This window comes from Diabrotica virgifera, chromosome 5 (assembly GCF_917563875.1).
Source record: "Diabrotica virgifera virgifera chromosome 5, PGI_DIABVI_V3a".
Classification (NCBI taxonomy): Eukaryota; Metazoa; Arthropoda; class Insecta; order Coleoptera; family Chrysomelidae; genus Diabrotica; species Diabrotica virgifera.
Genome location: NC_065447.1, coordinates 13,873,794 through 13,890,072, shown reverse-complemented (window position 1 = coordinate 13,890,072; position 16,279 = coordinate 13,873,794). Strand labels below are relative to the sequence as shown.

The window sequence follows — 16,279 nt, the reverse complement described above, 5'->3', positions numbered from 1 at the left end:
TAAATTTTTCAAAAAGGTAATACCGCCATTGAAATGAGTGTAAAAATATTTTCCGGAAATATTTTGAACTTTTTAGTTATTTTAATTACCATTTAATAAATGCACAACGTATGTTCACATGTACCTATTGGCGGCAGATTCATTTTGAATGCCTGCCATTTTTGTAAAAGACAAAATCTGAGATATACTCATATCTAAATTTGAATCTTTGTATGTGTAGTATGTGTGGTCCAAATTATATGCTTCTACCATTAAATGCACAATAATTCTTATATTATTATTTGCACCAATCTGCCGCACATATGTATTTACATGTGAAGATATGTTATGCATTATTAAAATAGTAATTAATATATAGTTCAATAAGAGTTCAATATATTTCCTAAAAAATATTTCTATGCTCTTTTCAATGCCGGTATTACCTTTTTGAAAAATTAATATATACAGAGTGAAAAAATTGAAAAAATAAACAACATATTTTTATAAAAAAAAAATCAGGAAAACACAACTTGTGGTAAATCGATTGTTCCGGCTCAAGGATTTGATTTTATACATAAAAAAAAGAAGCTATATACCAAATTTGATTGAAATTGGACTTTTCGTTCAAAGTTATCGTGCTATTAGTCACAATGTATAATCGCCATTTTGAATGCCCGTCTTTTTTGTAAAAGGGAAAATCTGAGATGGCCTCGTATCTAAATTTGAACGTTTGTATGTGTAGTATATGAGGTCCAAATTATATGCTTCTATCATTAAATGCCCAATAATTCTTATAATATTTGCACGAATCTGCCGCACATAGGTACATGCGAAGATAAGTTATACATTTATTACATGGTAATTAACATAACTAAAAAGTACAAAATTTTTCCTAAAAAATATTTTTACGCTCTTTTCAATGCCGGTATTACCTTTTTGAAAAATTATTATATACAAGGTGAAAGAATTGAAAAATAAACAACATATTATTACATAGATAATCAGGAAAACACAACTTCTGGTTAATAGACTCTTCCGGTTCAGGAGCTCGATATTATACATCAAAAAATGAACCCATATACCAAATTTGGTTGAAATCGGACTTTTAGTTCAAAAGTTATTGCGCTATTAGTCACATATGTATAGTTCCATTTTTGTAAAAAGAACAAAAACTGAGATGGCCTCGTATCTTTTGAACCTCTATATGTGTAGTATATGTGGTCCAAATTATATGCTTCTATCATTAAATGCACAATTCTTATAATATTTGCACGAATCTGCCGCACTAATAACAGATAGTAAGAACTTATTTGTGATTTACTTACAGTAGATGTATTTAAAATAATCCAACCTAAATGCTAATAGTTCTTAATGTATTTACTATTTGTTTTTTTTTTGTTATTTGTTTACTATAATTTTTTTTAATGTATTGAAATACCTATTGCATAATTTTAAACGAATTACATATCTTTTAAAATAAAAACTCATCTTTTAACTGAACTAATTAGTAGGTATTATGTATTTAGTAAGCTTTAAATGTGTTGAATGCTGAGAACTTGACTAAATTACATAGTTCACAGTGGAAATTAAATATACGCCAGGGAAATAAGGCAAAATTATACCATGTTCGAGACTAGTGTTGCCCAAAACCGGTCTTGGTCTTGCAGTCTTGGTCTTGTTCTTGCATTTTCGCAAGACCAAGACCAAGACCAAGACCGCCTAATTTTAGCAAGACCAAGACCAAGACTGACCCTGCAAGATTTGAGCAAGAACAAGACTAACCCTGCGAGACTCTTGCGTCTTGCAGTTAGAATCGAGTGTCATTTAGGTAGTATAATATTTCGGGTATATCTTTAGTTGCATAGAGACTCTTTGAGACGCAAAAAAATATGTAACAAAAATTTGTGAAATTGGACTTATGCGCATTACGAACAATACAAGAAGCATACATAGCGAATCAAAATATCGATTAAAAGAATATTTACACATTTTATACGTACTCATAGATCAATGAAAAAATAAAACATTTTGAGCATTCTGCTAAAGCAGAAGATTATTTCTTCACTCTGAAATTAATTGTCCAGATTTTGATAATAGCCGCCACAACATTTTAAAAATATTATGTCATCTCAGCTTAGATAACAAAAAATATAATAAATACATTATATTACAAATTTTATCGGCCTATAGACTAACATTGTTTGTGCTGAGTGTGCAGTGTGCGATATCGGTTACACACCAAAATTTGCTGAAAATGCGCGGCTATTTTCGACTAAATATCAAACAACAGTCTATTTCTATTATATTTTAACATAATGAACAATAAACAATAAGTTTCTTTCTTTGATATGCATATCTTTCGGCGTTTATGACACCAAGACATGCCTAACAGACACAGGTCTGTTAATTGCGAAACAGATTATGTTACCTATTTAGTTTTCGGTTATTTCGGTATGCTTATCTTTGATAAAGAAATTTAAACTCATTATTCTTTTTAATCGCGCAGCAGACTACAAACAAAAAATTAACAGTTTAAAATTAATTTCATTGACACTTTCTCATTTACTTCATTTACAGGTGAATTCTCTATTTTCATGCTTTTGTAAATTACTTTAATCATTTTAGTATTTGTTATTCAAAAGTAACGAGACAAATTAACAGATAATTCCGGCTACTCTATAAACAAAATACAGAAATATTTAAAGTAACGAAATAACGGTAGGGTATTGGACTCTTGGACTAGGGAAAGTAACAATATCCTACTTAGGGTATTGGATAGTAACGGGTATAAAGAATTGGCATCATCATCAATGGCCTTACAACTCTTCGTGATTCTTTGCCGTGTTTACTGTTGCCTTCCATGTGCATTTTGTATTAATTCTTGGTAAAAAAAATTAATATAAAGTCTTAGTAACAGTAACGTCAAAGCAATTGCGCACTGTTCTGTAATTTAATTTGTATTGTATTTTATTTTTTATTTAAATAAATGGCAAATTGTATAAGTCTTTTATTCGATCTCATATAAGGTGAGGGTCGATCAATCCCATACTAGACAGATAATGGTCTTTGAAATACAGTCAACTTTATGTCATTAATTTGGTTTTTTGTATTTTAACCATGTTTTGGCACATGTAAGCTTATTAAATGCAAACGTGTATTAAGAAACTGACTCCCGTGGGCCATGGATAGCTCAGTTAGTTAGAGCATTGGCACGTATTGCTTAGATCGTGCCGATCGTGGGATCACACCTTACCCAATGTCAGTTTAAACATTTATTAATTTTATTGGTAATTACTATGGCTATGTTAATTCAAGATTAAAATGTGCCTACTCTGTTACAGTGTACAGATTCTAAAGGTGCCGTAGGGGGATGGCGTCTATGCGTAGTGTTATAGTCGGTGTAAAGAGAGGGCGTATTCGAAATGATGATATAGCAAATAATATAACATTTGTTATTTCATAATTTCGAATACTTTCTCTTACACCGACTGTAATACTATAATACTTAAGTAGCGCTTAATAAAGAATAATAGCACTAGGCTAATGGGTAACTGCGAGACTTGCAAGACTCTTGCTGCAAGACCAAGACCAAGACCGAGAGTGCAAGACCAAGACCAAGACCAAGACCAGGTGTATTGGCGCAAGACCAAGACCAAGACTCTCTAAGTCTCGTCTTGGTCTTGAATTTGGGCAACACTATTCGAGACACTTGAGCAGCCAGGTTGCAAATGGGTTTTTTGGGTACTATATACCTAATACATTATAAATACAAAAAGCCCGTCACAGTTCGGACGAAAATTTTAGTTATTAACAAATAAGGGTCAAAAATGGCAGTTTTTTCGTTTAAATCGCTGCAGGTAAAAATAGGGTAATTAAATATCTTACTTATAGTATTCTTCTTCTAGTAGATGAGCAAAGGTTTAAAATAGCAGTTTTTTAATTTTGGTCCCATCATTTGTTGCTTCGGAAATTGCAAAATAAAACTAAAATTGCGAAAATAAAAAATTTGCTATAACTTTTCCGAAAATGACCTTAAGACTTTCATGTTGCACAAAAAGTTGAGTCAAACAGTCCTTATAATATACAAAAAATTTTAAGACGATTTGTCAATTAGTTTAAATTGTATTCAATTTGTTTATTCCAAAGAGCTTTTTGCAATGTTATTGTTCAGAAAATAATAACGATATAGCAATTATGTGAAAACCTCATGAAAGAAGAATAGTCATACCTTCAACGTATTTAAAAAAAATCATAAAAAGGTCATTTTTATCATTCCGGAAACATTTTCAAAAAGCAGAGTCATTTTTGGCTTAAAAACAATTTGAATAACTTTGTTAATATTGAATGTAGGCTAAAACTACAATGTTATTTGGAAAGTTGGTGTTTTTATACGAATTTTCAAAAAAAACTTGTTGCCTAAGTTAATTATGGTCAAAGTTAGCCACCTTCTTTTATTTAATTGACGGCTACTTTGTTTATAATAACTAAGCAACCTAACTAGCGCAATTTTGAAGTTGAAGGTTTATGGTTTATGTGTAAAAGTTTAAGTAAGCTTCGAACCTCAACAGAGTTGTTAATAAAGCTTTAAAAATTACGTCCTAATGAAATCGATTCGTGATCGGAGGAGGGGAATTATTAAAATCCGTAAACTCAAAAAATGAAATTGATTCTTCAAACACATGCTGTGATTAATATCTCCAGAGCTTGTTGATGGATTTTGATCATAATTTTTTTAATTTTTATGTACTCGTAGTCTTATAGAGTAAGTTATGTACACATATCCCCACTTAACATTACAAAATGTTAGGGGGAACCCCCCTTATCACTCAGGGATGTGAAAAATAGATTACAACCGATTTTAAGACCTTTCGAATATACATATATAATTTCATAAAAATCGGTCAAGCGGTCTCGGAAGAGTATGGCAACTAAAACTGTGACAGGAGAATTTTTTAGATGTAAATATATAAATGGCTATTAGCAAATAGGGGTTATTAGTAGAAGAGTGAAAATTAAGGGTTGTATATATATTTTTAATTTTACATCATACAAAATTAGCGTAGACAATTTTGTCCAAAAAAATAAAAAAAAATATCAGGGGGGCAACCCCCCTTATAACTTTTGGGTATGAAAAATAGATTATAACCTATTCTTAGTCCTATAGGATATCCGTGTAAATTTCATAAAAATCGGTCAAGCCGTTTCGGAGTAGTATGGTAACTAACACTGTTACAGGAGAATTTTATGTATATAGAAGTAAGTGTGAATTAAATAATAAAAGGGGCTAACTTTGACCCTAAATAACCTAGGCAAATCTTTTTTCTTTGAAAATTCGTGTAGAAATACTAGCTTTTGAAATTTTAAAGTAGATTTACTCTATAGTCAATATTAACAAAGCTATTCAAATTGTTTATAAGCCAAAAATGACTCTACTTTAGTAAAATGTTTTCGGAGTAATAAAAACGACTTCTTAATGATTTTTTTCAATACTTTGAAACTATAACTATTCTTCTTTCATGTGGTTTCCACACAATTGCTATATCATTATTATTTTCTGAACAATTACATTGCCAAAAAAGTTCTTTGGGATAAAAAAATTGAATAAAATTTAAGCTAACTGACGAATCGTCCTAAAATTTTGTGTGCACTATATGGACTGTTTGCATGCAATATGAAAGTCTTAAGGTCATTTTGGCAAAAGTTATAGCAATTTTTTATTTTCGAAATTTTAGTTTTATTTTGCAATTTCCGAAGCAAGAAATGATCGGAACAAAATTCAAAAAGTGCCATTTTTCCTCTACTAAAAGAAGAATATTATAGATAAGATATTTGATTATCCTATTTTTACCTGTAGCGATTTAAACGAAAGAATTGCCATTTTTGACCCTTATTTGTTAATAACTAAATTTCTCGTCCGAACTGCGACGGCCATTTTTGTATTTATAATGTATTAGGTATATGGTACCCAAAAAACCCATTTACAACCTGGCTGCTCAAGTGTCCAGACAAAAACCTTATTTATCTGGACTAATACACCAGATTGATAATGTGTCAGTAATTTGTTTACTTGTGAACTAAAGTAATTAAGTTGTACTTACTTGAAAATAATTATTACACTTTTACGAACACATTTACTCATAACGACGAGAAAAACGGCAAAACATTTTGAACGAAATTATAGTAAGCCTCTCCATTTAGTGATCTGCCATAACTAATCAACAATAACATAATAGGTAATGAACTCACGATTCGAAAACATTTTCGGCATTGAGACTAAACAGGATTCTTCCAAACTATCTGTTGTATGTTTCCTAAAAAGAAGTCTACGTTTAAATTTTCGTATCTCACAGAGTTGCCAGATTTTAATTTGCATACCAAAATGTATTTTAATTTTTTGGTCAAACGATTGCATTTAGAAAAAAATGTTTTGAGAGTTTTTTGCTTTACATGGTGCCCTCTACCTATATCTTTAAGGAACCCACTATTTTCCGGGACACCCTGTATATAACACATCTCGAAGGCTTCTAATTTGTCCTACATATTAACCATGATCAAGGTTTCGCATAATTATAGTAATGAAGGATACACATATCGTTTTACGAATTTGATTACAAATTAAAATTTAACTAGTACCATTAAATTTTAATATTGACTTACAAGCTTTCATATTTTAAAAGATATGTAAAATGATAAACCAACAAAGTATAAAAATCATAACGAACCAAAAATCGACTTACAAGGTTTTGCAGTTTAACCGTCGATTAGTCATTTTATCAAATTCGGGGCCTATTTTGAACGTATATTTTTTCACTCCCGAGAAAATATTTTTCACCCCGTATTTCCCAATTTTTGTAAAATGGAGGGGATGTAGAATTGTAAATTTTTTCTAATATAATAATAGACAGTTTCAACTACCTATTCCCAAATTTTCATCCTTCCTTTTTTTTTTGGAGGTTTTCGTAAAATTGTGTTCGCTGATCGAGCTAATATACTATGTCAAAATTAAACGAAATGAATAGTGTTCTTTGGCTCAGTGAACAGTGTTCGTAATTTTAATAAATGGATGTTCATCCATTCAATATAGTCCGTTCTTTAACGGTTAAATATTGCAAAATCTCTAAATTTTAAAGAACCGCTTGGATTGACATGAAATTTGGCATACACATAGCTAGTAAGTCAAAGAAAAAAAGTGATATTGTGCCGATATGTGCTTTTGCCCTGGGGGTGGTTTTCACCCCCTCTTGGGGGTGAAAAAATATTCGTCCAAAGAAAGTCAGGAAATGGATAAACTGGCTAATTTTAAGTAACTTTTGTTCTATAGAGTTTTTTCACTAAGTCAATACTTTTCGAGTTATTTGGCAGTGAATATGTTCATTTTTTCAACAAAGTAACCACGCTTTTAGACGGTTTTTCGCAAATAACTCAAATAGTAAGTATTTTGTCGAAAAAACATTTCTAGCAAAAATATAACCTGTAAAAATTTTAAAAAAATGGTGTATATATCACGTCTCTACACCTAGTAGAAGCAGAGTTATAGCTAATGAAAAATAGGTTCATATTCGTCAAATTCCAAATGGAATACTTTGACGTGAAATAACCAAAAATGAAGCACATTTCGGGGAAAACTCATTACAACTTATTTTAAGTATTTAAAAAAAGCTTCATTTTTGTTTTATAAAAAAAATGTCTAGCATCAAAATTAAACAAGTTACGCTCAAAATAAAATTTTGGCTTTGGTAAAAAATCGACAAAATCACCCCCTAAATATTATCTTAAATGAACTTAATCGTTACGACTTCACAAGTTTCTTGACTCGTGTATATATTGTTTATATGATCTGTAAGTTTCATCGGTTCAAAGTCCTTATTATTGAAACGGCTGTAGTTAAAACGGGTTGAACGAGTCACTGATCACGAATGTATGCAAATTTAGAAACATCAAATCTTAATCAATTTTTGTCTAACAGAAAAACAAAAAAATACATGATATTCAGAAAAGCAAATCTGACTTTTTTTGTTTTTCGAGATTTTTGGTATCTCTAACAATTTTTAAGTTATTTTGAAAAAAAGCATATTTTCAAAATTTAAATTTTTAAAAATTTTATTTTGAAACCAAATTTTTTCAAAAATAAGCAGTTTGAATCGATGAAACTTACAGATCATATAAACACAACATAAGTAAAATAATTTGTGGAGCGGTAACGATTAATTTCATTTAAGTTGCTAATTAGGGGGTGGTCTTCCCGATTTTTTTTTTGCAAAAACAAAAGGGACCAACTTTATTTTGAGCGTAACTTGCTTAAATTTAATGCTAGAAACTTTTTGTAAAAACAGAAATAAAGCTTTTTTTAACAATTTAAAAAAGGTAATAATGAGTTTTCCCCAAAAAGTGCTTAATTTTTTGGATATTTCACGTCGAAATATTCTATTTAAAATTTGGTGAATATGAATCTATTTTTCATTGGCTATAACTCTGGTTCTGCCAGATATAGAGACCTAACGCGTACACCATTTTTTTTACTTTTTTATAAGCTATATTTTTGCTTATACGTTTTTGATTTTACGTTTTTTCAAAAAAATACTTACTTTTTGAGTTATTTGCGAAAAACCGTCTAAAAATGTCATATTCACTCGCAAATAACTCGAAAAGTGTTGACTTGGCAAAAAAGCTCTATAGAACAAAAGTTGCTTAAAATTAGTCAGTTTACCCATTTCCGGACTTACTTTGGACATATATTTTTTCACCCCCAAGAGAGGGTAAAAGTCACCCCCAGGGCAAAAGCACACATCGGCACAATATCACTTTTTTTCTTTGACATGTAAGCTATAGGTATGCCAAATTTCATGTCAATCCAAGCGGTTCTTTAAAATTTAGAGCAAAAACCGTGAAAGAATGGACTAATAAGCGTAATACATTGGATCAACTAACGAAAATAATGAATTGATGAACATTGCTTTGTTGTTCCAATAAAACTAAGAATTGGTCAAATTTTAAGTATTGCTTTTGTTGTCTGAATTAACATTGTTATTAATATTACGTATCTTTTTCGTTGAGTGGAAGATTCCTTAGCCATGAAATTCGTTTTCCTTCTGTATTAATTCTGTTCTGTACCTTGCATCATGACCCTAACAGTCCATATTTACCAGTTATGTAAAAGATGAGCTCTTTTTCGAACTACATTATGTACAGTAATTGTCAGGGCTGTGTATTTAATTAAGATAATTTTTCTTAAATTGTTTTAAAATACATAAACTATTCAGAACGATTCGTTGTGCAAATACACAAGCGGATAATGGAATCGTACAAAACGTACAAAAAGCTGGACATTGCAGAAAGCCCTTTTTTCCTTTTTACATTTAAATTTGTAACACAATATTTCTTTTTTTTAATCCTCTTACAGACAAGTTAATGATGTGTTTCCAATTTGCTTTTAATTACCGGTGCCAGTGTAACAGTTAATTAACGTGATGTACATTTTCGAAACAGTTCCAATAATTAGAGTATTCAATAAAGCCCAATAATATGAAATACGGCGTGTTTATCTTTTCAAAAATTCGTTTGGTTTGACATACAGTCGAGTATCGAATTGTCGAAATACCGAAATTAATATCGAAAAATTACCTATGTATTTGGTTTCTCGTCTATTGGAGACTATTTGGTGTACTGTTTCATGAAGCTATTGCATGTTGGTTGATCAAAGTGCAATTAAATTTTGCAAGATACAATTGTGTTTCAATTTAAAATTATGTGCTTCGATCCAATATTAATTAAAATTGTCTTCGTATCTTTGTCTGCCTCTTAAAACAGTAGCATAAAGGATCTTTTATTCGTGTAAATTATTGGACACATGGTCACCATCCTTCTTCTTGATGTGTCTATCCGTGACGAATGTTAACGATCATCATCATCATCATCATCATCATCATCATCATCATCATCATCATCATCATCATTTGGCTCTACAACTCTATGTGAGTCTTGACCGCGTTTACTATTTCCCTCCATTGTTGTCGGTCCTTAGCAGCTATTTCCCATGGCTTTACTCCCATTTTGCGTAGATCACTGGCTACTGCGTCCTTCCATCTCTTATTTGGGCCACTAACTGACCTTTTTCCATCGGGCCTTTTCCAGAATGTGGCGTTCTTATTATCTTATCTCGAATGTTATCTTAGCACGTGACCCGCCCATCGTATTTTGTTTGCTTTAATGTAGCGTACTATGTTTTTATCTCCATATATTGTCTGGAGTTCATCATTGTGTCTTCTTCTCCATTCTCCTGTTGTCTCTTCTCTGCAAGGCCCATAGATAGTCCGCAGTATCTTTCTTTCAAGTACCAGTAATTTTGTCGTTTACGATCGCTCCCAGGTACTTAAATTCTTTGACGACTTCAAAATTGTATTCATTAATTGTTACGTTTTGTCTAACCCTTGGTCTTGGATTCTTCGTAACCACCATGTACTTGGTCTTGTCCTCGTTGACCTTAAGACCAACTTCCTTGGCTCCGTTCTCGAATAGGGTGAAAACTTCTATTGCATTTCTCGTGGATTGTGCAATTGTGTCCACGTCATCCGCAAAGGCTAATAGTATTTTTGATCCTTGGGCAGCAAATCCGTTTGTCAGTTGTGGCTGAGCTTTTCTTACTGCATGTTCCAGTGCGAAGTTAAACAGCAGGGAGGCGAGAGGATCTCCTTGTCTAAGCCCGGTGTCAATGAGAAATTCCTCCGACGTGGTGCTGCCAATTCTGATTCGTGCGGAAGCGTTCTCCGTGCTCACCTTTGCTAATCGTACCAGCTTTCCAGGTACTCCCATTTCTACCACAGTCTCCCACAATGCTTCTCTGGTAACAGAATCGTAAGCTTGTTTAAAGTCCACGAAGGTTTGGTGTACATCGCGGTTGAATTCCCAGTTTTTTTCCAACACCTGGCCTAGGACGAAGATCTGGTCTATGGTCGACCTTCCCGGTCTGAATCCGCTTTGGTAGTGGCCTATTATTTCCTCTGCGTATGGAGTTAGTCTTCTAAACAGTATTATGGATATACAGTCGAACCCGCTTATTAGAATACCTGTTAAAGGAATATCCCGCTTTAAAGAATAGAAATTTGAGGTCCCGAAACGTTTCTACTAGCCACCAATGATCGGTTATTAGAATATCCTGGTTATAGGAATAATTTTGCTTGGCACGAAAGCTATTACAATAAGAGGGTTCGACTGTAATCTTGTATGTTGTATTAATTACCGATATTCCTCTATAGTTCCGACATATTTGTTTGTCTCCCTTCTTGTGAATAGGTATTATATGGCTTTCATGCCAGTGTTTCGGTATCTCTTTTCTTTTCCAGACTTCTCTTATAAGATTATATATCTCAAGATGTAGTTTTTCTCCCACTTTTTTAGTAGTTCCGCCTATATGCCGTCTGGGCCTGGTGCTTTATGGTTTTTTAGGGACGAAATTGCGGACTTTACTTCAGCTAGTGTGGGCCCTGGTATTTCAGGTTCGGCTAACTGGTACTGTCTTTGTTGCCCTGTCGTTGTGGGGTTTTCTGTATTTAAGAGTTGGTCAAAATACTTTCTCCATTGACGGCTTATCTCTTCGTCGTCTGTGAGCAATTTTCCTGCATCGTCTTTTATAAATCTTGGGCTGTTGATCGTGTTGCCCGTCATTGTTTTTAGGTCCCTATAAAACTGTCTAGACTGACCGGTTCTATGTTCCTTCTCGAGTTGCTGTATTCGTGCTTCATGGCAATCTTTATCTTATCTGCAGCAATACGGAAAAGCTGTGCAGATGTTGTGTTGAACCAGGTTGTAGTATTCTTCAACCAGGATATTCTTCTTCTTCCTGGAACCCGCTTTCCAAATATTTGTCCTTGCAGGATGGCAAGTACGAGGACTTATATGAAATTTTAGCTGTAGTGCTTCACTCTTCCTACAGGAGTTGGGTTGACGTAGTTAACCTTCTGTTATCTTTTTCTTGCTAATAATCATAATAGTACATTCTTGGACGGTTTTTGCTGTAAATTTTAAAGAACTGTTTGGATTGACATAAAATTTGGCATACGCATAGCCAACATGTCAAAGAAAAAAAGTGATATTGTGTCGATGTGTGCTTTTGCTCTGGAGGTGAGTTCTCCCCTTCTCGGGGGTGAAAAACATACGTTCAAAATAAGTCCGAAATTCGATAAAATGCCTAATTCTAAGCAACTTTTATTCTATACAGTTTTTCACTAAGTTAATACTTTTCGACTTATTTTCGAGTGAATATGTTCATTTTTCAACAAAACAAACACATTTTTAAACAATTTTTCGCAAATAATTCAAAAAGTAAGTATTTTATCGAAAAACCGTTGTTAGCAAAAGTATAGCTTGTAAAAAAGTGAACAAAATGGTGCATAAATGAAGTCTCTAGACCTAGTAGAAGCAGAGTTGTAGTAGCTAAAGAAAAATAGGTTCATATTCGCCAAACTTCAAATAAATATATTTCAACGTGAAATAACCAAAACATGAAGCACTTTTTGGAAAAAACTCATTACAACTTTTTTAAATAGTTTTTAAAAAGCTTTATGTCCATTTTTATAAAAAATATTCTGGCATCAAATGTGAGCAAGTTACGCTCAAAATACAGTTGGCCCGTTTTGATTTGGCATAAAACATCGGGAAAATTGCCCCCTAATTAACAACTTAAATAGAATTAATCGTTACCGCTTCACAAGTTGCTTTAATTATGTTGTATCTATATAATCTGTAAGTTTCACAGATTCAACGTGCTTATTTTTGAAAACAAAACGGTTTTAAAATAAAATTTTTAATTTTGAAAACAATGCTCTTTTTCAAAATAACTTAAAAATTATTAGTAATACCAAAAACCTCAAGAAGTAATAAAATGTACGTGTTGCTTTACTGAATATTTTGGAATTTTTGTTTTCCTGTTAGACAAAAATCGGTTATGCTATGGCTGTTCAAAGTTTGCATACACTCGGGATTAGTGAATCGTTCAAGCCATTTTAACTACAGCCTTTTCAAGAATAAGCACTTTAAACCGCTGAGACTTACAGATCGTATAAAGAATAAATAAGTAAAGTAACTTGTGAAGCGGTAACGATTAATTTTATTTTATATGCTAATTAGGGGGTACTTTTCGCGATTCTTTTTACCAAAAAATAAAAGGTACCAACAACATTTTGAGCATAACTCACTTACTTTTAAGGTTAGAAGTTTTTTTAAAAAACAAAAATAAACGTTTTTTTAAACACTTTAAAAAAGTTAAAATGAGTGTTGCCCGAAAAGTGTTCCGTTATTTGGTTATTTCTCGATGAAATATTTGATTTGGAATTTGACGAATAAGAACCTACTTTTCATTAGCTATCACTTTGCTTGTACTGGGTCTATATGCACCATTTTTTCATTTTTTTATAAACTATATTTTATTAAGAATATTTTTTTCGACAAAATACTTACTTTTTGAGTTATTTGCGAAAAACCGTCTAAAAACGTTTAACTATTAACTATTAACTATTAACTATTAACAATAAAAACTATTTCGTTTAAAAATGAACAAATTTACTCGAAAATAACTCAAAAAGTATTGACTTGGTAAAAAAACTCTATAGAACAAAAGTTGCTTAGAATTAGTCAGTTTATAGAATTCCGAACTTATTTTGGAAATATAATTTTTCACCCCCGAGAAGGGGTGAAACTCACCCCCAGGGCAAAAGTACACATTGGCACAATATCACTTTTTTTCTTTGAATTGTTAGCTATGTGTATGCCAAATTTCATGTCAATCCAAGCGGTTCTTTAAAATTTAGAGGTTTTGCAATATTTTAGCGTTAAAGAACGTACTATAAGTTTTGCCTTCTTTACGTTTATAGTAAGTCCATATTTTTGACTGCAATACGTGATTTTGTTCGTAAGGACTTGTAGGTCTTCTAAGTTGTCCGCAAATACTATGGTATCTGCATATCTGATGTAGCCGGTACCCATTTAGTAGAATACCTTTTTCAGTTTTCGTGTAGTTTCGATAAATATTCTTTCAGGGTAGAGATTGAAGATTAGGGGAGACAAAATACAGCCATGCCTCACTCCACGCATGATCTTCACATATTCGGTGTATTCACCTTCAACTCTGAGATCATCCTAGGCAGGAAAAATTGACTAGGGATGACGACATGATTATTATTTGTGGGTGTTTGCACAACCTGATTTAACACCATTATCATCATGAAAGGTTTATCCCAGCAAGTGTTTAAAAATTGGTGGATTCGACTTAAAATTTTGGTGGAGAAACTTAGAAAACAAAAGAGTTAGAATGTTACATCTATGTATGTATAAAATTATACGATTGCATAAAAGTAATTTTAAATGCAAAAAAAATTGTCGATCGGATAGCTCAGTGCGACTAGCGGCTAACAGCACTTCACTTCGCCGCCGTGATGAATGTGAGTTCAAGCCCAGCCACGACATCGGAAAAACAAAGAAGGCTAACGCGTCAGTATAAAATTCTAAATATGAATCTGGCTCTTAGACTGGAATATGCGGGCGTCTGATCGGCCTATGAGGGAGCAGTACGGCAAGGGATAAGGGCTTGCGGCTCGGTGATACTCCCCCATAGATCCCTACCGGAAGGGCGTTAACGCCTAAAATACCGGTGTGTATATATATAAAAGTAATTTTAAATTAAATTATGTTTTTTGTTGTAGCACCACAACCGAAAAACCAACAACGAATAAGCCATCTTCAAATGACACCGATGATTGTACCCCCCCGGCCATAAAACAGGTTCGTATTTGTATTTTTGCAATTAAACTTATTAATAGCATAGACAAATGGATAAATCTTTATAGAATTAATATTGCGCCATTATTATGGGGATCTTATATCCGTCTGACATTCCGGAATTGCGGAGTAGACTTAAAAAAAAATTTGAATGCCGGGGGCATCTTTAACATCTGTTTTATCGGGAACGTGCCTCGTCGTGAATAATGTTTGCAAGGCTATGTCATGTATAATGGATATATAAATAATCATAAACATTTCAATATTCCTTTCAGTACTGTTTATTTTGCCGCATACTGTACTTTTATCGTCGCAAAAATTTATTTCCCCATCGTAAATTTGAACATTTTTAGTACAGGTGTTAGTACTGTTTATTATTTCCTGTATTTTCTGTTATCCAGACGCAACCATCAACACAAAAATCTCCGTTTGTTGTTAATGGATAAACGAATCGAAGTTTGAAACCCCATTCACTGCGAGATATTATCAGTATACATACATTCACAAACTAAATTTTCTCTTTATGACATGTCCCAAAAAGTTCTTGTTTTCGGGTCGCATCTAAACGATTTCTAGGGAATTTGCATAAACCTTTGGGATTAAATCATCAAACAGGACATAAAGAGAGAGCGACAGATTAACAGTTTCTTTTTCTGTAACCTACATTCAATGAAAAAAAACTTTATGGTACAGGTATAACTTTTAGAAAAGGCTCGGGTACAAAATGTATGATTATTACAACACGCATATCGTTGTCGTAGATGTGAAGAAAGCTAACCTACTATTCCTATAGCTACATTATAGCCTACAACCTTTAATTTTTATTTAAAAAGCTGGTATTTTTATGCTCTGATGATGTGTGTGTGTGTGTGTTTAGATTTATGACCTTGGTTTGAACCAATTGGCCAGCTCAAATTTTTTTTATTTTCATAGACACAATTTCCTAATTTTAACTGATATACATTATATTTTAATAATTACAAACATATATTACATACATTACATTAAAAATACATACTAATAAAACACTATTACTAAATACTTATACTAAACCACTAATTGATATTATTTTTTTTTCGCGCGACTCATCCTCGCGGAGGTTTAGGCCTTCTTTGTGATTTTTTTTTTGCTTTTTTTTTGTTTTTTTTTTATTTTGTTTTTTTATTGTTTTTTAATATTTATTTCTTTTTTTTATTTTTCTTTTTCTTTTTTTTTGTTTTTTTTATATATATTTTTTTTGAATTTTTTTTATATATATATTTTTTTTAAATATCAATTTTCATATTTTTTAAGTGGTTATAAACAATTTTATACAAATTTATATTTCGTGTACATAAAATGGAATTTAAATTGGTGGGGAGAGTAACTCCTACTGTTTGTAGATTCTTATATAACTGTTGATTCAGCATCTGGAAGTTTGCGCAATCGAAAATCACATGCTCGTAAGTACCCAACTCCCCGCAAGTGCAGTTTTGAGAAGTGGCCAACCCTAGTTTATTTTTGTGAACTGGATATAAACCATGTTTGTTCC

The 16,279-nt window shown here is 32.3% G+C and overlaps 1 protein-coding gene across 1 annotated transcript in view; it reads left to right on the top strand.

Annotated features, from left to right (window-relative positions):
- Positions 1-16,279, top strand: part of LOC114326928 (probable sodium/potassium/calcium exchanger CG1090) — a 273,633-nt gene that overhangs the window by 193,437 nt on the left and 63,917 nt on the right. The window contains exon 4 of the mRNA XM_028275391.2: positions 14,673-14,751. Within this exon, the coding sequence (XP_028131192.1) occupies positions 14,673-14,751 (79 nt within the window). The remainder of the gene's footprint in view (positions 1-14,672; positions 14,752-16,279) is intronic.